This window comes from Pteropus alecto, unplaced genomic scaffold (assembly GCF_000325575.1).
Source record: "Pteropus alecto unplaced genomic scaffold, ASM32557v1 scaffold98, whole genome shotgun sequence".
NCBI classification, from domain to species: Eukaryota; Metazoa; Chordata; class Mammalia; order Chiroptera; family Pteropodidae; genus Pteropus; species Pteropus alecto.
This window is the reverse complement of record NW_006443570.1, coordinates 13,853,416-13,880,940: the sequence shown is the minus strand read 5'-3', so window position 1 is coordinate 13,880,940 and position 27,525 is coordinate 13,853,416. Positions and strand designations below refer to the sequence as shown.

At 33.6% G+C, this 27,525-nt stretch overlaps 1 protein-coding gene across 1 annotated transcript in view; it reads right to left on the bottom strand.

Annotated features, from left to right (window-relative positions):
- Positions 1 to 27,525, bottom strand: part of USP32 (ubiquitin specific peptidase 32) — a 171,637-nt gene that overhangs the window by 30,974 nt on the left and 113,138 nt on the right. The window contains 5 exon segments of the mRNA XM_006924912.3: positions 1,465 to 1,605; positions 2,145 to 2,320; positions 3,742 to 3,937; positions 12,586 to 12,688; positions 23,645 to 23,706. Of these exon segments, the coding sequence (XP_006924974.1) occupies positions 1,465 to 1,605; positions 2,145 to 2,320; positions 3,742 to 3,937; positions 12,586 to 12,688; positions 23,645 to 23,706 (678 nt within the window).

Genomic DNA, 27,525 nt, shown 5'->3' with positions numbered 1-27,525 from the left:
TTTACTGACCACTTACTATGAATCAGATGCTGTGCTAATCATATGTATTATTTAATTATCAAAACAACTCTAATAAGCTGGATATTATTATCTCCATTTTATAGATGAGAAAATAAAATTTAGAGATTGCAACACTGGTAATCTGGATTCAGGCAAGCTATAAAACATCAAATTCTCTTTCTCTCTCTCTCTCTCTCTATGTATATATATACATATATATGTGTGTATATGTATATACACACACACACACAACACATAATTATCACAATGTTTCCTCTACAAATATATACTATTAAGAGAAGGAAAGTCCCAGAAATTAAGTGACTAACTCAAAGACAACCCCACCCCTAATAAATAAAGAATATAATATATATGTATACATATCTATGTATATTCATATTTATATGTATCTATCTAAGAGTCCTAATGTGAAATACACTAAGAACCTGTTGAAGCCAACAATAATTAAATTAAATTTTTAATAATTATTAGGAACTCAAAATTATATCAAAATTATTAGGAATATCGAAATTATAGACTAAGGCTTTATAGCAGGATTTTACTTTTTGGAAGTGATCTAACTTATTTTATCTCATCTATGCAAAACCTTCCTGGTATAAGAAAGCTCTAGCTTAGACATTATGTAAGCGACAGTGTTTCTTAATATACCAAAAGAATCTTCTTATAAAGTATTTTATTACATCAACAATATAATGAGTATTCAGGATAATTAGTCCTGCTGTTTACTGTATAAGCACAACAAATGACGCTGCAAACTCACTGAAGTTTGGTACTACATACTCTAAGTCCTTTAAATTATTTTAGAGCATTTTACTTATGCTCTAAATGACTCATCCTAGTAATGGCAACAAACAGAATTCATTCACTAGGTTTGAATTCCTGTTATCATATGTTGTGATCTTCCTTAATTCCTCCTTCAAAAAAACTAACCACAAAAATCCACCAAGAGCTACAAGATGAACCTGATCCCTCACTAGATGCCTGTGTGGTTAATGGAATAACAATTTCAGAAGTAAAATATGCACCACTTTCCCTACATTCACTAAAGTTTTTGGCCCTGGCTCTCAGACTCCTACTCCAGCCTAAGACCTGCATTATCCTAATGTCTGAGTTTATGTGGATGATTTATTTAATAGCCTAGCCTCATAATTTCCTGACTTTATGTAGTCTACTAACTGTTCCCTCCACTCCATAAAAGCCACTCACTTCCACAGGCACATCATTGTATGGCTGGCACCTAATACAGCACTCAATAAATGTATGAATAAATGTATGAATGAAGGAGAAGGAATGTATAATTTGTTCAACTGAGCTGAACAGGTACTGAGTACTCTGCTACCATAAGTAAGGACTAATCTGTGGGTAGTGAGGTTCATATATCAAAGTAACAAAAGACCCCATCTATGACTGCTCCCTATATAAGGCACTACTGGCTATACTTACAGGTCTAGGAAGGGCCAGGTTCGCTCCATACCAATGATAAAGTGCTCTCCACACAGGTTCTGGGACCATTTCATAATCTCTTCCATGGATCAACTGTGGGGTTCGTTTTAATCGTCCTCCTTCTAGTGTTAATGATGTAGCCTTAGAAGAATGAAATGCAAATGTTGATTTTTAATATTACAGTCTCTTGTGTCTTAACAAAATATAGATATAGAAGAACATGTCACTACTCAGTTTTATGTTACTGGATAATAAATTAATTTTCTAAAAGATTGTTATTTTTAACTTTCAAAATAAACTAAGAAAGGGAGCTCAAGGCAAATCATTTGAAAAAAATCATCAGAACATTTGGAAATAATAATAATAAGACTGATTTTTACATACTTCTTTCAGACAATAGAAATTACTATTTTGGAAAAAAATTCCATATGCACATGAAAGTACATCTTCGCAATAGCTGTTCTAAGACAGATCAACATTTCCAAGGATCACTACACTGCTTCTATGCAAGTACTAAATCATAAAATATTCTCACAGAAATGTACTATGCAAAAAGATTTCCATCCACAACAAGTTAATCAAATGAACCACTAATGTTTTGCTATGTGCTAAAACTTCTAGAATGAAATTTATTAGCAACCTGAAAGAGAATGATTTTAAGTAGATGTCAAATTACCTACCTTTACTGGTTCTTGAGTTACTAGTGGCTGGTTATCAATAGCCCCTGGTTTCTGAGGATTGAGATGCAACAAAATATTCCCATTGGCTCCTAGCAAACACTGGTTGTTATTGTCAGAAGTGTTATGTTGCCGAGCAAAGCACATATCTGCCCCTGGTGTAGCAGAATACAGAAAGCCTGTAAGGAAAAAGAGGATGCAGTCTCTTTATTTTTAGTTATTATACATAAATAGGCTTAAAGATATGAACTCAGTGTCCATTACTAGGTTAATGTTATTCTTCTGTTGGCATGTCATTACAGTAGATTCTGATAAATCTATAGGAGATAGGAAATATTCCTTTCTAGACGATATCTAACATAACACTAGTAGAATAAAAGCTTTAAAAACTGCTACCAAATGAACTTTGGCCAGCCTCCTAGAATATCTGATAATTCATAATAAGACTTTTACATCCTCTGACAGGAAAGGAAGAAGTATGGCCAAGCAGTTGGGCTCTCACATAGTCTCCCACAATTCTTTTCTTCTACCTGCAAAGACATTGCAAACATTCTTCTTGGTAGATAAACCAAAGGGAAGGAGCTAAAACAATAAGAGTGCTTGGTGAAAGAAAGACACTGTTCCCTAACAAATCTATTTGAAAGGAAGGCATAAATGCTACAATAGAAAAATACACACACACACAAAATGAGTAATGACGACTTAAGAGCTATGAACCTCAATGACACTTTAAGGCATTTCAGCTCTCAACTACATATTAATCTCAGGTAAACATTCTAGCCATCTATCACTTTGAACCTACTATCTGTGGCAATGCTCAGCCTGTAGATAACACTGGTTATGGAGTGAGTACATACAAAAAGAATATGTGAGGGTTAAGAAATAATCTTGGTGTTAAAGCCCATTAGAGAGAGTACTCCTAGGATTGCTTAAGTGATCTTTGTAATGTCATATGGGGAAGGAGAATCAGTAAATTCTACAAAAAGCTATCTAGCTCTGTCCAATCTGCCTACTACTTCAAAAGAAAAGGAGAAAAGACTTCAAAGAAAAGATAAGAGTGAGATTGAGAGTCCTGCCACTATATCAGCAGAATAATAGGGATCAACTCAATTCAGTTGGGCCACAAAAACACCAGAGCATTTTCCCAATAAGTGTAAGTTTTATGTAGGTACTAAGTTTTACGTAGGTACCAAAGACTGAAGGGAATTATGGGAAGCATTATGAATTCTTCCTCAATATTAACAAAATAATCCTCAAATTCCAGACTGACATGTGTGTAGAATTTGATATTAGGGTGCATTTAATCCAATGAAGGTGTGCTTATTGTTAGAGAGTCCTGAAAATATAAATATAATTTTTTTTTTCAAAAACTGAATCCCCAAATCTAAATTTATTGACAAAATTAGTTAATAGCAATATGGAGAGATGTGGCTTAATCAGTGAAAATATTTCAAGAATCTTATAATTGACCACTTCATTCAAAACTTATTTCTATGAATGAAAGCCTGATGCCCAATATCCTACCAAGCACACTCCTACAAAGTACACTCCTTTCAGAACTGATCCAGAACTGACCTCAGGGGAAACAAGTCATACTTACCGCCACCAGAAGTTTCCGAGGCTTCAGAAGCGGTAGAAATGTTGTCTGAAAATTTCTCTTCCGTGGTGTTCACATAACTAAGGCTGCCTCCTCCAATTTTATCTTCACTCTGCTCTACAGAACGTATTGATGTTCCGAATGAATATTTTCCTCCATTCAGAACGGATGATGGCTCGATTACAATAGGGCTGGCATCCTAAAAAGCATAAAGTTAGAGATTAGGAGGTACAATTTAATAATGTGACAACTATGTAGCCTTTAAAATGAGTCTCCAAATTATCTATTGTTTCTAAGACTCCTGTGGTTGGCTACAGCCATTTAAAATATTTTAATGTATAACTAAATTTTAATTTCTTCAAAGAGGAAGAGTGTATATAAATAAAATTGGTAAGGTAGTCCTTAGACTGCGAAGGACTCTGTGCCATAAAAAGTAATTTAGACTTTGTTGTTGGTACATGCTGTTGAGTTGGCCCTGACTCCTGGGGACCCTATGAATGAGTATATCCACAACATTTTGTCTCCAACAGCCCTGCTCAGCTCCTATAGCCTCATGGCTATGGCTTCTTTTATGGAGTCAATCTATATCATATTTGGTCTTTCTTTTTTCCTGCTGCCAGACTTCAATCTGCTAAAAACTGGAAATGATGGAAGGCATTTTGTGATATTAAAAAATTCAATAATATTTATTCTTTTTATTACTAAAGATTACATTGTTAGTGTAGAAAATTTAGAAAAATATGCAGAAATATATGACAAGTATACAGATCCCATCATTAAGCATTAATCATAGCTGACATTTTGATGTGGTTTTTTTTTTGTGACTGAAAATACATGTGTATGTGTAAAAATTAAGTAGAATGGAGTATTATTTAGAATTAAGGGCAGGGCTCTAACCTATCAGCTATATGACCTTTCACAATAAGTAATATTCTAAGCCTGTTTCTTCATGGGTAAAATTAGGATAATGTTAGAATCTACCTCACAGTTACTGTGAAGATTGCATGAGTGTCACATATAAAGTGCCTGGCATTTAGGAAATGTGAACTATCATTTTGGCTGTTGTTAAATAGATATCACATTTTAAGCATAGCATATTGTTTCTTTTTCTTTCACTTGGCATTATATTGACAGGATTTTTCTGTGAAAGGATTTTAAACAGTAGAATAGCATAATCCAATTTTTGCTTTAAAAATAAGTCTAGTGTATAGAAAGGACTAGAGGCAGAAACTGAAAATTGATATATAAGTTAGAAGACTCCAATAATAATTCAGGTAAGAGATGATGAGGTACTAAACCATAAAGATAGATCCAGAAATAAGAAGATGGAGAGAAGAACATGGATTTAGGAGATGTAGAAGGTGAAAACAACTGATAACTAACTATGAATAAAAGAGGGGCAAAGATAATTCTAAGGTAGTACGTGAGGTGCTAGCTTAGATGACTGGGCAAGAGTTGACATCTTTTTAAAAGAAGGCAAGTGGTTTTGTTAACCAATGTCACCATAATAAAAAAATAAAATAATAAAACAAGGTAAGTGGGTGAATGGAATTGTTTTGAGAATGAGCTTGTTTTGGGAAATTCTGGTTTGAGATACCTGGAGAGTTGAGTGTAGTGTTCAGGACAGAGAAAGAGATTGGATATAAAAATCTGAGGCTCAAAAGACTTCCTGAAGCATAAGAAAATAATAGTATCTAGAATAAGGAGAGAACAATATTTACAGAATAGGTAGTGGAGGAATCTGGGAAGGAGACTTATTCTATTGATCACAGAAAGATCAAGAAATTGTGGGGTCCCAGAAGCAGAGACTGCAACCATAGAATCATTTTATACACAGTTTAGAGGTGATAAAACAGATAAGAATTGAGAAGAAGCAGGAGGTATGGTGCTACGAGAATGTGTATCTGTGAGTGTTTTAAAAAGATCAGGGTATTTGTAGCCGAGAGAGTGAAGACAAAGACTAGAGTGACTAACCATTGGAAAAAGATCCCATAGGCATCTGACAGGATAGAAAATAATATAGATAAAAGAACTCAAGTGGCATTCAATAAACACTGACATGAATTTCAGTAGATAATACTCATCAATGAATGTGGGTCTTGAAGGCACTGCTTATAAATAAAGTAATTGAAACACAAGAAAACATCAAATTTAAAATACAAACTCCAGGTAACAGCATAGTAATAGCATAGTAGATGCTTCAGTTTCTTTTAATGCTATTGCAGCACCCTAATTTTAGCCAAAACAGGGAGACAATGTATCAGTATTTTACTAGATGTTTTCTGCTCTTTAATCTGTAAGCCAGGTGAATACTATCAATTTGTAGACCCTTCAGAAGTCAGTTCTGAAGAAACTCCAGTGCCTTTCATTGAAAAGAGTGGCAAGAAGAACGAGAAAAAACGCAGGTTTCTTTCTACATACCAATTAATTAGATTAAAAAATTTTAAATAGCAAGATAGCCTTATTGTTAAAACTTCAAACAATTCAGAAGCACACAGATTCATTCATTACTAGAGATCCAAATCTTAGCATCTCTGTCAATTACTTTCTCAAAGTATGGGAAAGGTACCAGATTATTTGGGGCATTAGATAACCCTAGTTCACAGTGAAAAAGCTATTCCCTATTCAATTTTCTTTCAATCCTCTGATTACTTCAAGGAAAGGGTCTCAGTTTGGTATTAATGTGCTAATAATCTAATACTTGATATGCTAATCTAATATTCGACAATTTCTCTTCTTAATAGAGAACAGGACTCAATATCAGAGTCTTCAAAACGCAACACTATTTAGTTGAAATTTAATAATAAATTTTATTTTCATTGAATTTATTTTTATTTTGACCTTCTAGTTCTGGAATGTGGCACTGATTTTCTATTTAAGACAGTGATATAAAGTTTCCTTTTAAAATACATTTACTTATGTAAAATGGTAAAATTATTTATATAAACATATTAAACAAATAAAGTATGGGCATTATATGGCAAAAATGATGACCATAGTACATAAAAGACTAAAAACTGGGATCTACATTAAATATAGATTTAGGACCATCATTATTTTAAATTGGACTATCCAGCAAGGAAGTCAGAATTATATGGATAATGGAACAATAAAACCAAACTGACCTATGGCCAAAAGAAGTCAAAATAAATCAGGCCTGAGTAGTTTATATTATTAATCATGTATGGACTTCAGTCTGTGGATTTCATATCAATTTCTTAGAGATAATATTGATTTTCTCACAGCTTTTCTGATATTGAGTCCATACCAACAAAAATGGCTTATTTAAATTAACTCAACCTTTTCCTTCAGTTATGCTTTCTGATTTATTTGGTCTGAAGTAGAACATTAGCATTTATTTTTCTTTCTTTTTTAAATTTTACTTTAAAGCTCTCTATGTGTGATTCTATGCAGCCAGAATTGATAACCATTGCCCTAGTGAGGATTATAGTCCCATACTTTTGTTTTCATAATGTGCTCCAAATGCTGAGAGTATAGTAACCGATTTCTTATTAAATGTATCACTTGCTCTGGAACTTACTTTTTAGAAACAGATCCAGATTTTAATGAACTTTTGGGTCATTTGCTTTTTTCCTATTAAGATGGAGTAAGACAGAGACAGCACAGCCATTATGAAAGAATAACTTTCTGAAAAATTAAAGTCTTCTTCCAGGTCACTTTGTTATTCTCCAGAAAAATCACTTTATTCTTGATATAAAAGTATTCTTGAACTTAAATGATGTCTGCATAATTATCATATGGATGACAAGTAACTCCTTTTTAAATTTATATTTATATTCTCTATTTATGCACTATAAATTAGTTCTTAAAAGTTTTGTAGTAATATATTTTGAGGAAGATTAGGTCTCCTTAATCTCACTTGAACAAACAATTTTCTTCAAATTTTCCTTTGAATTTGGCATTTAACAGAATTTCAATAGAAATATTTGGAATTATATTTGAAATGCTTTGATTGGTTTGGAAATCTTATATGGAGCCTGCTTCTAAAGAAAATTTACATGAAATCATTCTTATAATATTTGTTATTCTACACAGTTTAGTCCATTGGATGAATCTACAGATAACACTGGCAAGAAAACAGGATGAAAAAACTATTATGCAGCATTAAACTTATTAGGTTGAGTTTTACAAAAATATAACAATAGAATGATTATAATAGATTATCAGAGGCTGTAATTTTTGTCCCCAGAATGCAGATTGTACCATAGGCTTTTAACATGGCTCAGTAAATTACATACCCTTTAGACTTGGAGAATATGGACTTTTCTTCACTTCATTTCCAATGTTCTAAAATAGAGTAATCTGTCCTTTCACTGCCTTTGGCTTTCTTTTCTGTTTGAGGAATCTAATGCTCTCAGTGTCCGGCACTGCCTGAAAATGTCATCTCTACTCAGGTTCTTTCTTCTTTACCCTTCTCTGCTCTATTTTTCTTGTCATTGGTTCCACTCCTCTTGGCTTTCAGTGAAATTGTCAACCTTTCCAGTAAATTAATCTTATCACTACTTTCCTATTATATATCAAACAAACCAATAATGATCATATATTGTAGTCAATGGCTCTTTTTCACTGTATTATTTCCAGTTGCTCTGGGAAATTTTTTTGCCCTAAACATCAAAGGTTCTTGTTTTTAATGACTTCTTCGTCTGAAAGTATCAGAAACTATCCTAGAAGCCTGTGTTTTCAGGAACACAGGTCTCTAAGTAGGTAAAGTTTCACCCATGGTGAGAAGTTTCCTCACTTTATCTGAGTCAATGGTTCCTAAAAGGCCTATGTGGCCCTTTAATATTAAAGATAATTCTATTTTGAGAATTTTATGATTCCTTCTGAGTTGTATGAGTGGTTAATGATATTGCAAAATAAGGGTCAGGTTTCACTTTCTTTTCTATCAGTGATGATGCTACTTATTTTTATGCCTTATACATATGTATATTACAAATATTAATGTTCTTAAACAACTAATAGTTATGACTTTTATATTTCATTAGTCTACAATGCTGCTCTGGGAAAAATGGAAGGTAGTATGGAGTAATGAAAAAAGGACTAAGGTAGGAATCAAGAGACCTGAACTCTAGTGATTTTCATCAGGTAATAACCTTATACAACTTAGGGCAATTAAAAAACCTAAAGGGACTTCTGAGGCTTCATTTGTATATTTAGAGAAGAGAGGTGCTTAAAGTGCTTTTAGCTCTAAAGTTACATGATAACAAAATAGTAAAATCTGTACATAAGTAGTAATAGCTGCTCCCTCATAGTTCTCAAACAAGAGGAAAGATACGATGATGATAAACAAAATATTTCACCATTTCTTCCCATTTACGTTTTTACAAATGGAAATTTTACTTAGAAAAACACTTGGCTCATTAAAGAGAGAACAAATCATCAAGATCCCATGAACAGATCGAGCATTTGAGCTCAAGTGAATCACAGCAAATTTGAGGTAAACTTCTGAGAAATGATTGCTTATTTTTCCTACTCCCTTGGTCTCTTTCCATTGAGGCATGCCACTACCTGAAAGAAAGTCTGCCCTCACAGACAATTAATAATTCACATAAGTGAATATGCCATTTTGTGAAGAGAAAACATTAAAGCTAACTGATGTCCTAGGTAGACAGACTAAGCCCAGAGTAAGATCGAATTATCTAACACGATAAAAACATTGTTTTGTTTGTTTGTTTTTAAAGCAAGGCATTTGTTGAAGTTGCCCTGTATACTGGAAAGGTAAATTTCAATCACTAATTAATTGGTACTGCTGCTCCTGCTTGCTGCTGCTATGACTACTGCTACTATTACTACTGTTATTTCCTCTAACTCTCTATATAAAGTGTTTCTACTTGCTAGGCAGGCTCAGGGCTAAGTGCTTCACATATATTAGTAATCTTTATAACAACACTATTTAATCTTTATAACAACACTATTGAAATAGGTATTATTACTAATCCAATTGTTCGTATGAGGAAACCAAGGTAGAGAAAGGACAGGTAACTTGTTTAAGATCATCCAGCAAGTAGTAAGACTAGGACTTCAACACAGGAGTGCAAGCTCACTATATTATCCTATATTTCTCATAATATTAGCTAATACTTACTGAGTACTTACTATGTGCTAGACACTGTTCTAAAACATTTAACATGTATCAACTCCTTTAATTGTTTTTTCATAACACCTCTCATTTTATAGATAAGGAAAACTAAGGTACAGAATGTCACTCTTTTTTAAAGTTATTTGCATTTAAAAGGAAGTTACTGTCCAGACGTTAGAAACATGGTGGAGTGAGAGATGTCCCCAGATTTCTCCCCTTGAACATCTAAAACTCAACAAAAAACACCCAACCTGCACACAAACATGTCTGAGAGAGGGATCTGCGAATAAGAGCTACCATACCAAAGGTCAGAACCTTGGGAGGTGGGTGGCAGACTGGGAGAAACAAAGAAGCTGCCTCTCGCAGCCAGAGCACCCTGTAGGAGCAGGGGGAGAGGAGAAGGTGCGTTGGGTTCTCTGAATAGCCCTTCCTGAGAGAGCTGTGAGCTCTACACAGCAGAGGTGCCCAGGAATCAGGGCAGAAGCAGAGAAGTGGAGATGGCAGAGAAGCAACAGTTCATTATTACCAGCCCTGGTTGCAAATCATGAGGCTGAGCTGCAGCCTCCATCCGCCAACCCAGAGGGCACCTCCCCGCCAAATACTCCAAGACCAAACACCGTGGAGCCCCAGGGGAATCTGAGCAAATACTATCAAAAGTGTCACTAACAATGACAGGGACTGAGACTGAAGGTAGTGAGTGTGATTAAATATTTATAAGGAAAAAAAGGCATTATTAAGACTTTACATAAAGCAGGGATCCAAGAGGTTTTGATGCCACCTACTGGAAACTAAAAGAAAAACACCTTAGCAACAGGCCAAAGAGAGAACTTTATATAATAAATCTTTCTAGAAACAAAGCAGAATACATTTTCATTAATGCCCAGGCAGAGAAATAGTCCATTAAACACCATGAACCACCAAGGTTACAAGGCAGTTCAGAAAGAAAGAGAAAATTCTCCAGAAAGTAAGCTTAAAGACATAGAAATATGCAACTTAAATGACAGAATTCAGGATGGTACTTCTGAAAAAAATGCAGTGAGATTCAAAATAATTCCTAGTAACAATTCCAGGAATAAAAAAACCAACCAGATCAACAGAATGAGTTTTTTAGCAAGGAGATTGAAACCCTTAAAGAGAACCAAAGAGAACTTCTGGAGATGAAGAACACACTGTAGAGATGAAGAATGAAATAGCAAGCTTGGGAAAGAGAGTCGACCAAATGGAGGAAAGGATCAGTGATATAAAGACAGAAATCTAGCTTTCCCTTCATGTAAACTGGTAACAAACAATGTAGAATGCCAGAGTGCGGAGAGGAATATGACACCTAAGTGCAGATTTCCCCCTCTACATCTCTCCCTGATCACCCTCCACTAATTCTTTTAAGGCACAGAAGGGTTGTGGCAGGCAAAGAAAAACTGGGTTCATATTCTCAGCAGTGCACTTCTGTTTTTAAGGGATGTGCTGAAAAGAGTAAGACCTCTATCATATTCCTACAAAAACAAAAAGTAATACTTCAAATACAAAACTAGGTTATTCTTAGAATCTACAGCCAGTAAGACTTTAATAACCATTCATTCTAAGGCCAAACTAAGAATATATAGACCAAAAGCATTTCAAAACAGACTGTGCTGCGTTACCCCAATGTTCTCATTTTCTACTTACAATCACCATTATTATCTACCTACAAGGTCTTTTAAGTCATTTGCTTACTTTTACTCCTTCAGTGACACCAAAGTCTACCCTTTTCAATTAACATATTTTACATGCAAAAACAAACTACTAAACTCTGCAAAGGGAAAAAGAGCCAGGCAGAAGAATGAGGTAAAATAAGGTAAGCAGTCTACCAATATTCTGTTAAACAATGACAGAAAAAAAAAATATAAGAACAATATGAATAAAATCATTAGAATTTTATTAGTGATCATTTGGCAACTGACAATGAATCTATATATCAACTGGCTCTCCAAGAATGGAGAAATTTGATTCTTGAAATTATTTTTTTCAATTTTCTAATTCTGAAAAATATTCCTTGTTTTAAATAATAAAAAATACTATTTAAAAAATAATATTTTTTAAATAAAAATATTCTATATTTTAAATAAGACTAGAATATTCACTAATGAGAATTTCTTCTTTAACTCTTTATTTGGAACAATGGCAGATTATAATTTAGAAATTGAGTTCTGAAGTTAACTTTCTTGAAAAGAAAATCAACACTTCTTACCAAAGGGTTTTCAACTTTTTTGATGAAAAAGATGAATAAATGAAGAACAATGTAAATGATGTGGTTGAGAGGCCACTGTATTTAAAATTAGTTCTTAGGGGTTTTTTAAAGATAAAAATTAGTTTATTGCTCTTGAATTTAATTTATTTTACTGGTTAAGTCCTTAGGTTTGATCCCAGAACTTTTAATCTGAGCGAAATATTCAGGTTACCTTAATTTCAGCCTCAGGTTCCTCACAAATCAAATAAGTACAATACCACCTTCCTCACAGATATGTAAGGTGCATATTACATGCACTTCCAAGCCCAATAATATCTTCCTCACATAGTTGTTGTAAGGAAGAAATTTATGAAGAACTGTAAGCACAGAGCCTGGTCCATAGCAAGTTATCTTATGGTAGTCATTTCTTTCCCCTTCAAATCTTTATCTAGGTTGGAGCATTTTATTACTAGTCAGTAGTCACACGAAGTCTGATGGAACTGAAAATCCTATGAAAAATGTAGAATAAAGGAGTCTCACTCACATATTTGACATAGTCTTTCCACTGCTGCCACCACTGCATGGAGATGATAAACCAATTGTGTCCTGGTTGCAGACCATACCTGCTCTCTCGTTCTAACCACCCTCTGTACATACAAAAGAAATTCAGAACATCAAATGATGTGTGAAACAGATGATCACACACGCTCACAAGTTATCATGAGCAATTTTTACACAAAGGAAAAACATGAAACAGATATACTCAAGAGATGCTACAATTTCAATTAGTGAAACATTGATAAGCCAATTTCAGGAGTGATAATACCACTATCAAGCCTCATACTGATGTTTTTAAAAAAGCTTTACTGAGGAATATTTTACATAACATATAATATACCTGGATTAAGTATACAACTCAATGATTTTGCAACTATCACCACAATCCAATTTTAGAACATTTCAATTACCACCAAAACGTACCCTGTGTCTATTTTTAGTGAGTCCGTGTTAGACCCAGCAAACTATTATTTTTTATTGCTTACAAATTTCCTTTTTCTGAACATTTCATATAAATGGAATGATATAACACATGGTCTTTTACATCTAGCCTTCTATTTAGCATAATGCTTTGAGGTTCATCTATGTTGTAGCAGATATCATTAGTTTGTGCTTTTATAATTACTGAATAGCATTCTGAAGGTACATAGGTACCACATTTTGTTTATTCATTTAATATCTGATAATTTGTAACTGATAAACTTTTTGCAACGTGGCTGCACCATTTAATATTCCCATTAGTAATGTCTGAGGGTTCTGTTTCTCCATATTCTTGTTGACACTTATTGTGTGCCTTTTCTATCATAAATGTTCTAGTGGGTGTAAAATGGTCTCATATTGTGATTTTTAAAACACTGCTTTTATTGAGGAGAAATTCACATAACATAAGGTAGTGGCTGCACATTTTTAATGTAATATGTCACTGAATTATATGCTTTCAAATGGTTAATTTTGTTATGTAAATCTCTCCAAAACATTTTTATACATCCCAAAGAAACAGTTATACATTAAGCTGTTTTCTAGCTTTCAAAATTCTGTCCCTGGCTTCTGACGATTTGATTATAATATGTCTTGTTGTGGATCTCTTAAGAGTTTACCTTCATGGAGTTCAATGAGCTTTTTGAATGTTTAGGTTCATGTCTTTTTACCAAATCTGGGAAGTTTTGGGCCATTATTTCTTCAAATAGTCTGCTGCTTTTTCTCTCTTCTCTCCCTCTGGGATTCTCATCGTGTGTGTTGATATGCTTGCTGCTATTCCACAGGTGTCCTAAGCTCTATTCATTTTCCCCCACTCTTTATTCTTTCTACTCCTTGGGCTGGATAATTTCAATTAACTTAAGTTTACTGATTCTTTCTTTTACCTCCTCAAATCTGGCAGTGAACCCCTATAGTGAATTTTTCATTTCAGCTATTGTGCTTTTCAGCTCCAGAATCTGTGCCTTGGTTCCTTTTTATATGTTCTATCTCTTTATTGATATTACCTATTTGTTCACACATCAGTCTCCTGGTTTATTTTACCTCTTTGCTCATAGTTTCCAGGAGCTCTTTGAACATATTTAAGAGATAGTAGATTGAAAATCTTTGTCTACTAAGTTCAATGACTGTGTTTCCTCAAAGACAGTTTCTGTTCATTTCTTTTGTGAATGGGCAATACGTTCTTGTTTCTTTGCATGTTTCATAATTTGTTGGAAACTAGAACTTTTAATATTATAATATGGTAGCTCTGGAAATCAGATTTCTCTCCCCTCAGTGTTTGCTTTTGTTGCTTGCTGTGGTTTTTTATTTAGTGGCTTTCTTAACTATTTTTTAAAAATCTGTAGTTTTTGTTATGTGTGGTCTCTGAAGTCTCTCTTCATTTCATTTGTGTTCAGCTACTGTTTCAAAAGAATGTGTTGAATGGCAAGAGGAGGATGGGAGTAGGAGAGAGAATGAAACGGGTGAGGGAGAGAGAGAAAAGAGAATAGGAAGGAGAGAGAGGAGGAGGAGAAGAGAAAGAAGGGGTAGGAGGAGAGTGGGGGGCAGGAATAGAGACTAGATGAGGAGACAAAAATCACTATCTTTGAGGAATGGCTCTGTGCTGGGAAACTCTTTAATCTTTAGCCAAGATGTTTACAGTGCTCTTAGCCTTCTTTTCTTGTATGTGCTGAGTCTAGAAATTAGATAGAGGTAAAAGCACAGGAGTATTTTCAGGTTTACTGTGAGTGTGCACCTTGCCATAAGTATGTGCAAGGCTTTCTAAATTCTCTAGTAAAAAGTGTGCTTTCGAATGCTCTAATTTTCCAAGGGAACGCTCCATCTTTTCCGTCTAGATTTTTGGCACTCCATTGAATGGCTCAACTATAATCTTTTGCCCCAGGTGCTGCTGTTTACTCATTTGCCTTACAATATTTTCAAGGACTACCCACTACTTTTCCAGCCTGATAAGTTCTCAGGTATACCAGAAATGAGCCCCTTGCATCAGTTCTTTAGGTAAACACAGACAGGTTAGAACAGATACACAATAGATAAACATGAATTTTTATGAATAAGGTTTGCATCATTCCATTTGAAAACAGGGACCAGCTGCCCAAACCAGAAACATGGGCTGCCATCTTCCAGACTGACACTGAACCAGGCAAGGGCAAATATAAATGCCAGAGAGTTTTCCTATTCTTTTTAGGTTGGCGCCTTTTTTCATTCAGCATATGCTTGGTTGCTGTAAACCTTTGACTTTTTAAAGAGGCCTGACAAAGTTTATTTTGATAGTTTTTCCTTCATGTTTCATTGTTTCCATGGAGAGACACAGAATCTTGGAACTACCCTCCTGTATCACCTTCACTGAGTCACTCCTCTCACTGTGCTATTTTTTTTTTTTTTTTGATTCCCCCCACTTCCACTTCCACCCCTGACCTACGGATGTTGCCCTCTCCCTATGAAAACTGGATCTCTGAAGGTGAGAAGTCTCCTCCCACGCGCTCGCAGCACACACCTGGGGCCTGGCGCTCCTGGCTGTGGCTCTGCTGGGGATTGAAACCAGGACCTTCTGCGTGTAAAGCAGACTCTATGGAACCAATCCTTTCACTGTGCTTTTAACTTGCCTTCCTCAAAGATGCTGCTGGGCATTTTTTCATGGGCTTATTAACCATTCATTCATATATATTTGGTGGAATGTCTATTCCAATTTTTTGCACGTTTTATTTTATTTCTTAGGCTGTAACAATCATTTATATAACCTGGAAAGACATCCTTTATCAGATACATGACTTGCAAATATTTTCTCCCAGTCTGTGGCTTAATAATGCCTCATGAACCTCAAAAGTTTTTAATTTTGACTATGACCAATCTATCAAAATTTTTTTTTATTATGGATTGTACTTCTGTTGTTATATCTAAGAAATATTTAGCTAACCCCAAATCACAAAGGTTTTCCACATTTTCTTATGTGTCATAGTTTGAGCTCCTTACATTTAGTTCTATGGGATCCATTTTCAGTACATTTATGTATATAGTATGAGGTAAGGGCTTAAATTTTTTCACATGTGGATATCCAATTATCCCTGTACCATTTGTTGAGAAGACAACCCTTTCTCCACTGACTTTTCTTAGCAAATATTTAGAAAACCAATTGACCTAAGGGTTTATATAACTGTCAGTCCAGTTTGATTGATCTACATGTCTGTCCTTAAGGTAGTATCACACAATCTTGATTAATGTAGCTTTATAGTAAGTTTTGCATTCAGGAATTTAAGTTTTCTATTTATGTTCTTCTTTGAAGCTGTTTAGGCTAGTCTGAGTTCTTCGTATTTCTATATAAAACTTAGGACTATCTTCTCAATTTCTACAAAAAAGCTGGGATTCTGATTGGTATTATGTTGAATTTATAAGTCTCAATACTTCTTTGGATAAATTTGTTTCTAAGGATTTTACTTATTTGGATTCTACTGTGAAAGGAACTACTGTCTTAGTTCTAATTTTACTTCCAAATTATTCGTGCTAGTAAATAGCAAGTCAATTGAATTTTTTATAGTCACAAGTTGCTTAGTGATGGGGATACATTCTGAGAACTGTGTCATTAGGTGATTCTGTCATTATGTGAACATTGTAGAGTGTACTTACACAAACCTAGATGGTACAGCCTATTACACACCTAGGTTATATGGTATATAGCCCATTGTGCCTAGGTTACAAGCCTATAAAGCATATCACTGTACATGATAACACAAGATTAAATCAAGCACAAAAGAAAATGATGTATTCAAGAGACTCAGTAAACACAAGATGTATAAGGCTGCTGCTGGCACAACTCGGCATACTGTTTTACAGCATTTTTTTTTTTAATGTAAGTAGAAAGAATACACTCTAAAATAATGACAAAAAGTATAGTATAAAAAATACATGAGCTAACACAGTCATTTATTATCAAGCATTATGTATCGTACATTACTGTATGTGTTATACATTTATATGACTGGCAGCGCAGTAGGTTTGTATACACCAGCATCACCACAAACACGTGAGTAATGTGTTGTGCTGTGACATCATGACAGCTATGATGTCACTAGGCAATAGGAATTTTTCAGCTACATTAAAATCTTATGGGACCACCTGCAACCTTGCTGAATTACTAATTCTAATAAATTTTCTGTAAATTCTTTAGGGTTTTCCATATACAAAAGCACGTCTGCAATTAGAGATAGTTTTACTTCTTCCTTTATAATCTGGGTGTCTTTTATTTATCTTGCCTGATTTCACTGGCTAGAACCTCTAACAATGCTGTCAGATGTAGTAAGAGGAAGTATCCCTGCCCTTTTCCTAACTTTAAGGGAAAAGCCTTCAATGTCCACAATTAGGTATAATGTCAACTGTACGTTTTTCAAGAAATTTTATTAGGTTAAGGAATTTCTGTTCCCCAATGCCTTTTTTGAATGAGCGTGGTTAGGTTCCAATAAAACTTTATTATGCATACTGACTTGAATTTCATATAACTGTAAGGTGTTATATGAAAGATTAATCCCTTTTTGATGTTTTCAACAATTTAAAAATATAAAAACAAACAAACAAACAAACAAAAAATCATTTTTAGCTTGGAAGGCTATATAAAAATCAGGTAGTGGGCCAAAGTTAGCCAAAAGGCCACAGTATGACAACTCATGGCCTAGCAAATGGTCTGTCCTTGACAATACTGCAGGTGTACTTGAATATGTACTCTTTTGTTCTTGGGAGGAGTGTTTGATTACCAGGTACATATACATTTACAATTGTTATATCTTCTGAATTGAAACTTTTATAACAATAAAATGTCTGTCTGTAGTAACATTTTTTTCTAAAAGCCATTTTTTCCTAATATTAGTACAGCTATCCCAGCTCTCTTACGGTAACTATACGCATGGTTATATCTTTTTAATCTTTTCACTTTCAATCCAGTTGTGTCTTTGAATCTCGAGTAGTTGAATTAAAATAATTCAGTCTATCTTTAGCTTTTGATTAGAGTGTTTAATCCATTTATATTTAAGGTAATTATTGATATGGAGTTATGTCTACCATATTATTTGTTTTCTATTTATATAAATATTTTTATTTGTCCCTTTATTCCTCCTTTACTTCCTTTATTAAAAAAATTTAAAAAGACTTTTATACAATCCATGAAGTAATCCCCCCCAATTACTCTAGTACCCATCTGGCACTGCACACAACCATTACAATAATATCGACTATATACCCTATGCTATAGTCTAAATCCCCATGACTGTTTTGTAACTACTAATTTGTACTTCTTCATCTCACTTCCTTCTTCTCATTAGACATTTTCTACTATATCATTTAAATTTTTTATAAGGAACTCTATTTTGGGATTACTTTTTTAGTGGTTGCTCTAGAGTTACAATATGGATCTTAACATATTCTACTTCAGATTAACACTAACTTATTCCAGAAAAATACAGAAATTTTGCTCAAATATAGCTCTACCTCCTACTCTCTCCTTTGTAGTAGTATTGTCAAACTTACCACATTCTTCTATGTTATAAAAATGTGAAAATAAAAAGGGAAAACTAAATAAAAACGAAGTTGGGAAGCCATGAAGGGAGGGCTCTCATGTGGGTATCACTCACCAACAGCTTGCAGATCCCAGAAGTAAGAAAGAGAATTTCCTTCTGACCTAGCAACAAGCTGCCCACAGCATGCAGCCAATAAAAAACCACCACAACCCTCCCTCACGTCCTCTTTAAAACCTAAACACTGACCTTTCCTTTGTCTCTCTGGACTTGCCTATGGTTCAACATAGTTTGCTTGTGCTGAACTGCAATTCCTCTGCTATTCCTGAATAAACTCATTTTTGCCAGCTAAAGACCTTGTTATTTCATTTTTAAGGTTGACGAGGAGAACACAGTATTTAAATTATTGTTTTACAAATCTGTATTTTAAATCAGTAAAAAGAAGAAATGTAAAAAATATATTTATACTGTCTTTTATTGTTAACTATGTAATTATTTTTACTGGTGCTCTACATTTTTTGTGTGGATTCAAATTACTGTCTGGTATCACTTCCTTTCAGTTTGAAGTTCCTTTGGTCTTATTTTAACATGTTTATTAGCAACAAATTCTCTCATTGTTTACACAGGAATGTTTTATACTTACCTTCACTTTTGAAGAAAAGTTCTACTGAATAAAGAATTCTAGCTTAACAGTTTTTTTCCCCTTTCAGCACTCTGAATGCCATCCCACTGCCCACTGACCTCCATTGTTTCTTAAAAAATAGATCAGCTGCTACTCATATTGGGGGTACCTGCTATAGGAGGAGTCATTTTCCACTTTTTGCTTTAAGATCTCTTTTTCTGTAGCTTTGAACAGTTTGACTGTGATATGTCTAGATGTGGATCATTGTGTTTAATTACCCTATTGGCAGTTCATTGAGCTTCTTGGATTAATGAGTCCCAACAAATTTTGGAAGTTTCAATCATTATTGTGTCAAGTATATTTTCTGCTCCTTTCTCTCTTTCTACTCCATTCTGGGATTTCCATTATATGTATGTTGGTATACTTGTCTCTGGTTTTCTACATGTCTCTGATGTTTTGTTCATTTTTATTTATACTTTCTCTCTGTTCTTCACATTTGAAAAATCTCTAATGATCTATATTCTATTTACTGGCTGTTTCTCTGTCAGCTCAAATCTGTTGCTGAGTACCTGTAGGGAATTTCTATTTCACATATTGATTGTACTTTTCAACTCTAGAATTTCCATTTGCTCTCTTTTAAAATGTCTACCTCTTTATTGATATTTTGTATTTGAAATGACATTGTCATTACACTTTTAATTCTTTAAACTAAGCTTCTTTTAGCTCTTTGAAAACATTTATGATACTGCTTCAAAAGTCTTTGTGTGCTAAGTCTAACATCTGGGGCTACTTCCGAAACAAAAACTATTAACTAGTTTTTTTCCCCCTGCATATGAGTTACATTTTTAAAATTTTGTTGCATGCCTCATAGTTTTTGTTATTGTAAACTGAACATATTTGATAATATTTCAGCAACTCTGGATTCTGATGGACCCTGTGAGTTTTGCCTTGTGACTTGCTAAACTAATTCTGTAGTCTGCCTTCCTTGCAGTATAAGGCTGGTCAATTTCTGTTTACTTTGCTTTATCGTTATTTCTTATTTTCAATCCTAGCTTCCTTGGGGACAGCATAACTTACTGGTTAGCCAATGACTGGTGTGAGGCTGTGCTTAAACATCTTGAGCCAGTACCTTTTCCCTGATGGATCTGTGATGTATTTGTGATTCCCTGATGTATTTGTGAAATACATAAAAAGTTCAGCCAGGCTGCAAATGTCCCTTGGCTTTTACTTTTAGCATGTAAAGGCCTCACCTTTAATCAGGAATAAATAGATAGCTAAGGCATTCTCCAGCTTCTCCTGAGCTTGCATGTAGCCCTGTAAACACAAGCAGCCTTCTGGACCACTTGAGACATAGGGAAGCTTATTAATACTCAATATGGTTATCTTGTTCTCTGGATCTCTTCATTAAAATTTCAACTGGTCTGTCAGTCTGTTGCTTTCCTCAACCAGTATCTCGACCCCAAGTTAGTGGTTTTAGCCACTATGATCTCTACTGTTTCTTACAATTCTCTTAGGCAAGCATTCATCCCTGCTCTACCCCAAATCAAGTCAACCTTCTCTGGTTGGCCCTGGAGAAATTATCATGCAGACCTGTTGGATGAAAAGGAATGGGAACAGTTCCAAGTAAAATTACTACAGATTCCTATTATTCAGACTAAGGTTTAGTTGATTTTCTTGAATAAGCTTCTAAATTTGTTGAATACCTTGCATGAGTCCTGAAATGGTTGGCTGAGAATTTTGTCCAGTTTTATATTTTGTCAAGTTGCTTTTTGGGAGGAGGATTTGCTGAAATCTTTGCTCAGCCATTCCAAAAATCATGACACTGATTTTTAAATGAAGTACTGATTATGTAAGTTAGAGACAAATATTTCTTTCACTTCATTGCACATGTACCAACCTGACATATTCTTTAAAAATCATCACAGTCAAAAGAATTTTTAGAAGTGAAAAGGGAAGCAAAATAAAAATTCAAAAACTCAAATGAAATTAACCAATTTGGAATCTTGAATTTAAATTAAAATTTATTGAAAAATAAGGAATACAAAAAGCAGATATTTGTGTTTTTAATGAAAAAAGTCCGAGACTTAATTCTACTACTTCCATGTAATTTTGGGTTTTGTAAATCTGTTTCATCTGTTATAAAATGAAATGATGACACTAATTTCATATAGTTATTTTGAGGACTAGATGAAACAATGCAAGTGAAAGTATTTCTGCAAGGAATAAAGTTTTATAAAAACGTAAGATACATCAACATTTTTAAATAGGGATGCTATGAGCAGCTGCAAAATAATTAAGTCAAATATCACATAGTTTACATAGCATTCTTAACATCTATGCTAAGTCATACTAACTTCAGAAGATTAGTATAACTTGAAATTAGATTGCAATATTTTAAGAAAAAAAGCTGCTGCGTCTACATAAAAGCCTTTTAGTATTTCCTTGTAATATCTTGTTGGTACATTTTGATGTATCTTTAAATTTTATTTTATGATAGCTAAAAATTAGATATAATCAAGAAAACATTGTCAACATCTGAAAACTATAAACAAGAATGAGTCTTTTGAGCATGAAAATTAAAAAGATGACACAAGACTAGAGTTTTTATGAAAACATTTTAAAAAATGGATTTTGCTTAACTTTCTTTAATATATAGCCATTTAAAAAATCCATTTAAAAAAGTTAGAAAATATACTTGCTACTTCAACTAATCTGAATCTCAACTGGCACTGCCTGTTTAAATGTTGACTATGTAATCCTCTCTCAGATATTCCGAACAACTCTATTTTAGTAAACTCCTTTATCCAGTAGTCCAAAGCCAGAAGAAACTACTGAAAAATGGGCACACACTAGTTTTAAGAAATCAGTGACAAACTATATTTTGAGTTTATTCTAAAAGCAAAGTTTAGTAGAGATTCAGTCCTGTTTCTGAAACTTTCTATCCATTAACATTAATGGAATGGTAACCTTAAAACAATGATAGTCAAGGTATTAAAAATTGAATTACAGCTATAAAAATGTGCAGGACTATCAACCCAGGTATTTTACCTCAAGTAGTTCCCTAACCAAAGACATACAGGCTTTATTACTAAATTGTCCCAATACATTTAAAGAAAAATAGAGATAAACATAGGATATGAATAAACCTATTAACTAATCATTTAAATTATAAGAAGCTTTTATCGATATATAAAAGTATCATTTTATATGATCTGCAGTGAAAATGGAAGCAGAAAATATAACAATATTTCAGAATATTCTCATTTTTGTAAAAAATTTACAAATTCTATCACGGGCATACACACATGTGAGTAATGTTAATATAAAAAGTGTTAACAGTGCAACCATCAGCAAAATGAAAAGATAACCTATGGAATAGGAGAAAATATTGCAAACCATATTAGCTGTACTCCAATGTTCATTGCAGCATTATTCATAATAGCTAAGGTATGGAAACAATCTAAGCATCCAACAACAAATTAATAGACAAAGAAAATGTCATACACACACACACACACACACACCCCACCACCACCACCACCACCACCACCACCACCAGCACTGAAATATTATTCAGCTTTAAAAAAAAAAGGAAATTTTCTCATTTGCAACAACATGGATGAGGCTGGAGGGCATTATATTAGTGAAATAAACCAGGCAGAGAAAGACAATACGGTACAGTACCACAAGTGTGGAATCTTAAAAAATAAAAATAAAAAATTCATAAATAGAGTAGAAAAGTAGTTGCTGGGAGTTGGGGGGAATAAAAAGAGGTTAGTAAAAGGGTACAAACTTCATTGTAAGATGAGTAAGGTCTGTGGATCTAATGTATAACATGGTGACTATAATAACACTGTTATATAACTGAAATTTGCTAAGAGAGTAGAACTTAAATGTTCCCACCAGAAAAAAAAAGGTAAATATGGTAATGGATTTGTTAATAAACTCAATGGGGAAAATCCTTTCATAATGTATAAATATATCGAATCATCACAATGTAGACTTTAAATATCTTACAATTTTAGTTGTCATTAATACCTCAATAAAAGCTGAAAACTGTCAATAGCTACCTATAAATAAAGAGATGATGGGCATTTTTTCCTTCTTTTTGCTTAGGTCTACTTTCTAATCTTTCTACAATAAATATGAACTGTTTTGTAGCAAGGAATAATTGCTACCTTTTTATCTTATGTCTTTATAATTTTGAAAATTAAATTTAGTATTTAGTGCAATTTTAATGTTAAATAGAATTTGATTTCTAAAGTAATCCAACCCCTTGGTTAAGAAGCTACTTAAAAATATTTCGATATGTAACTATTTTAGAGCAACAGGGTATCGTTGTGATAATTACATTAAAATGAGACATGCTATTACATAATAACAATGTATTTCAGGTGTTAGAAATTTCACCTATATAATGAAAAATACACAGACTAAAACTATAAACTTACCTAATAATTTGTCCTTCTTCTTCTGGAGTAGCTGGTCTTAACCCCAGAACTATGTGACATACCTACAGGAAAAGGTGATAAATTAAACTCCACTGACTGGTGCCAATGACTAAATTGTATAATATTTCACATTCTCTGCAGAGCTTTCAACTGATGAATTATCTAGTGATTGAGCAAATCTAAACTTTTAAACTTTAGCTATTTGTTATTTTTTAAAACAAACCATTTCAAGGAAGCCAACTCCCAAATCTCTATGTGAGATAGGGAAGAGGGAAAGGGGGAGGGAAGGGGGTGGAGAAGAGAAGAAGAGAGAAGAGAGAGGGGGAGACAGAGAGAGAGAAAGAGGGAGGGAAGGAGGGAGGAAAAAGAAGAGAACCAACTACTTTTCAGAATGTTTCACTGATACTATATATTTTAATATATCTCATGCAGAGAATCCTATTTTCTTTCCTGAAATCCAAAAGCATATCATGGCACTTGGGGAGGAAGATGAAGGGGACATGAAGAGGATATGCGACATAAAAGATAAGGGTGGCATTTTAATTTGTACAGCTCTAAGAAAGAAATTATTGTCACTAATGCTTTTTTAGGCTTATTTCCTCCTCAATTTATTTGCCTTCTCTAAATGTTATCACAAAAGATGTGATTTTTTTCAATGTTTTATCATGAAAATTTTCAAATATAGAGAAAAGTTGAAAATTCTACACTGAATACGTCACACCCATTACCTAGATTCTAACATTAACATTTTATTATACTTGCATCTGTCTATCTTCCTCAGTTCATCTGTCAATCCATCTTATTTTTTGGATGCATTTCAAAGTAAATTAGACATTAGTACAACTCTCTGTAAATACATCAGCATGCCTGCCTAACATTAACTAGAGTTAAATATCTGTTTACAATTTTGTTTACTTTTTGAGGTAACATTTAAACAACAATAAAATACAAAAATTAGTTTTTTGAGATTCATCCACATATCAGTATTTTAATCTATTTTATTGCTGAGTAGTATTCCATTGCTTGAATATGACATCATTTGTTTTATTCATTCTTGGGTTTTTGATACCTATATTTTGCAAGCAAATTTTTAAAAAATAGAAACATATATGCTGAAAAGTGAACAAATATTAAGTATACAGTTCAACGACTTTTCACAAAGTAAACACACCGATGAAACTGTCACCCAATCAAGACATACATTGCTACCTTCCCCAAAGTTCCACTTTGGGTTTCTTCTCAGACACTACTGCACCTCTTTTTGTATTCACTAACCTGAATTCTGTCACCATGGATTGGTGTTGTCTGATCTTGCATTTTTTGGTCAAGTGTTTTTTCACTCAACATTACATAAGATTCTGTTTGTAGCACTAGTATATTAATTTTCATTGCTGTAACATACCACTGTATGCATGTGTCACAATATATTTACTGTTTATGTACTTATTTGTTGTTGATAAACATTTGGGTCATTTTTTGTTTGGGGCTATAATGAATTACAATTATAAAAACTTAATTGTATGCCTTTTGGTGTTCAGATATATAAGTTTCTGTAAGGTATACACATGGGGTAAACTTACTGGGTCACACAGGGTATGTTCAACTTTCATAAATACTGCCAATCTCCGAAGTATTTGTAACTATTTATACTCCCATTGGCAATGTGTGAGAGTTCAGCTGCTTGTTATCCTCACCAATACTTCACATCACTTAAAAATCAACAAGTCTGGTGGATGTCCAGTGGTATTACATGAGGGTTTTAATATGTATTTCCATGATGACTAAAGAGGTTAGCCCTTTTCATAGTACTTATTAGCTGTTTGGATATTCACTTTTGTGAAGCGCCTGTTCAAGGTTTTTGCATATTTTTATATTGAGGTTTTGCCTTTTCCTCACTGATTTTTGATCTTTGCATGCCCTAGATACAAGTCCACTGGATACATGTATTGCAAATACCTTCTCTCACTGTGTTGCCTTATGTTTTCCTCTTCTTAATGGCATCTCTTAATAAAAAGAATTCTTAGTTTTACTTAAGTCCAACCTAAAACTTTTCCTTTATGATTAGTGCCTTCTGTGTCCTGTTTAAGAATACTATGCCATTGTAAAGTCATTAAAATAGTCTCCTACATTATTTTCTAGAAGCTTTCTTTTTTGCTTTCCAAATTTATTAGATTTATAATCTACCAGGAATTAATTTTCACGTATGGTATCAAATAGGAATAATGATGTTTTTTTTCCTCATATGAACACCAACTGACCCAGTACCATTTATTGAAAAGACCACCCCTTCCCATCTGCGATGCAATGTCTCCTTTCTTATAAATCAAGTGGTCACATAAGTGTAGATCTGTTTTAGTACTCTCGATATTGTTCTATTGGTCTATTTACCTAACTTTAAGTAGATATCACATTGTCTTAATATTCCGTATTATAATAAGTCCTAATATCTGATAATCAAAGTCTTCTAACACTGTTCTTTAATATTATCTTGGCATTTTTGGATCCTTCTGCATGTATTTGAATCCGCTTATCAAGTTCCACAAAAACAATGACAACAATAAATTTTTTAGGATGTGATTGTGAGGGCACCAAATCTATTAATCAATTTAAGCAGAACTGACATCTTTAAAATATTGAGCCTTCCTATTCATAATTTTTTTTTTTTTTTTTTTTTTTTTTTTTTGCTGCTGTAAGAAATTACCACAAATTGAGTAGCTTAAAACAACACAAATTTATTATCTTACAGTTCTGTGGTCAAAAGTCAAACACAGGTTCTCAATGAGCTAAAAATTAAGATGTCAGAAGGGCTTTAGTCCTTTTTGGTCAAAGGAAGAATATGCTTCTCTTTGCCTTTTCCAGCTTCTCCAGTTCACTGCATTCCTTTGCTCTCGGCTCCTTCTTCTTTCTTCAAAGCCAGCAACTTTGCATTTCCCTAACCCTTCTTCTACCTTCCTCTCTCTCTGACCCCAGCTGGGAAAGGTTCTCCACTATTAAGGACTCACGTGATTAGATTGGGTCCATCTAGATAATCCAGGCTAACCTTCCCTCTCAGTATCCTTAACCTGCTATATCTTTAAAGTCTCTATTGCCATATAAGATAATATATTCACAGGTCCTAAGATTAGGGCATGGATATTGGTGGGGGGCACTACTGGGCCTACCACACTTTTCTTTTTCTTTCACATCCTATCACACTCTTTAACATGATACTTTTTGACAAATGTACAAGACAGACAATCCTGATAATGTTTAGCATGCCTCCTCTGCAAAATATTGGGCACTGGGATTACAAAAAGGATTGAAAATAGATATTATCAAAGGAATGGTTTTTTAATTCGACTGATGCTTATAAAGTTGCAGTTAAATACCCAAAATACTCAGCCAAGTGTAGGATTTTGGCAAATAAAATAGGAGCATAATTCAGGCTTTTATCGTTAAACTCTATCAGCTAACTCTACCAATTTTTAAGACATAGATAAATAAAACAATGTAGTATAATAGTCTGCTTACTCATATATTAATTGAACATATAGTTTTAAAATCATATTTGAATATAGGATAAAGTGTATTAATTGCATTTGTGACTTATATTTTCAACTTTCAATGGGTTTATTGAGATGTAAGCCCCACTATAAGTCAAGCATTTGTAATTAATTATGAGATAGAGTTGAGGATATTACGTTAAATGAGATAAAAATATCTGATCAATTTTCTTATCATCAAGCAAGTCATTTCTATTTATAGTAGTAATTTATATTACTTTGTGCATCTTTTTATTTTATAAAGCCATCAATCTAAATTCCTGCTAAAAATTATAACTGATAGTGGAAAAACTAATTAATTTAAATGGATATTACAGGCTTATCAGATTGTATATGTTT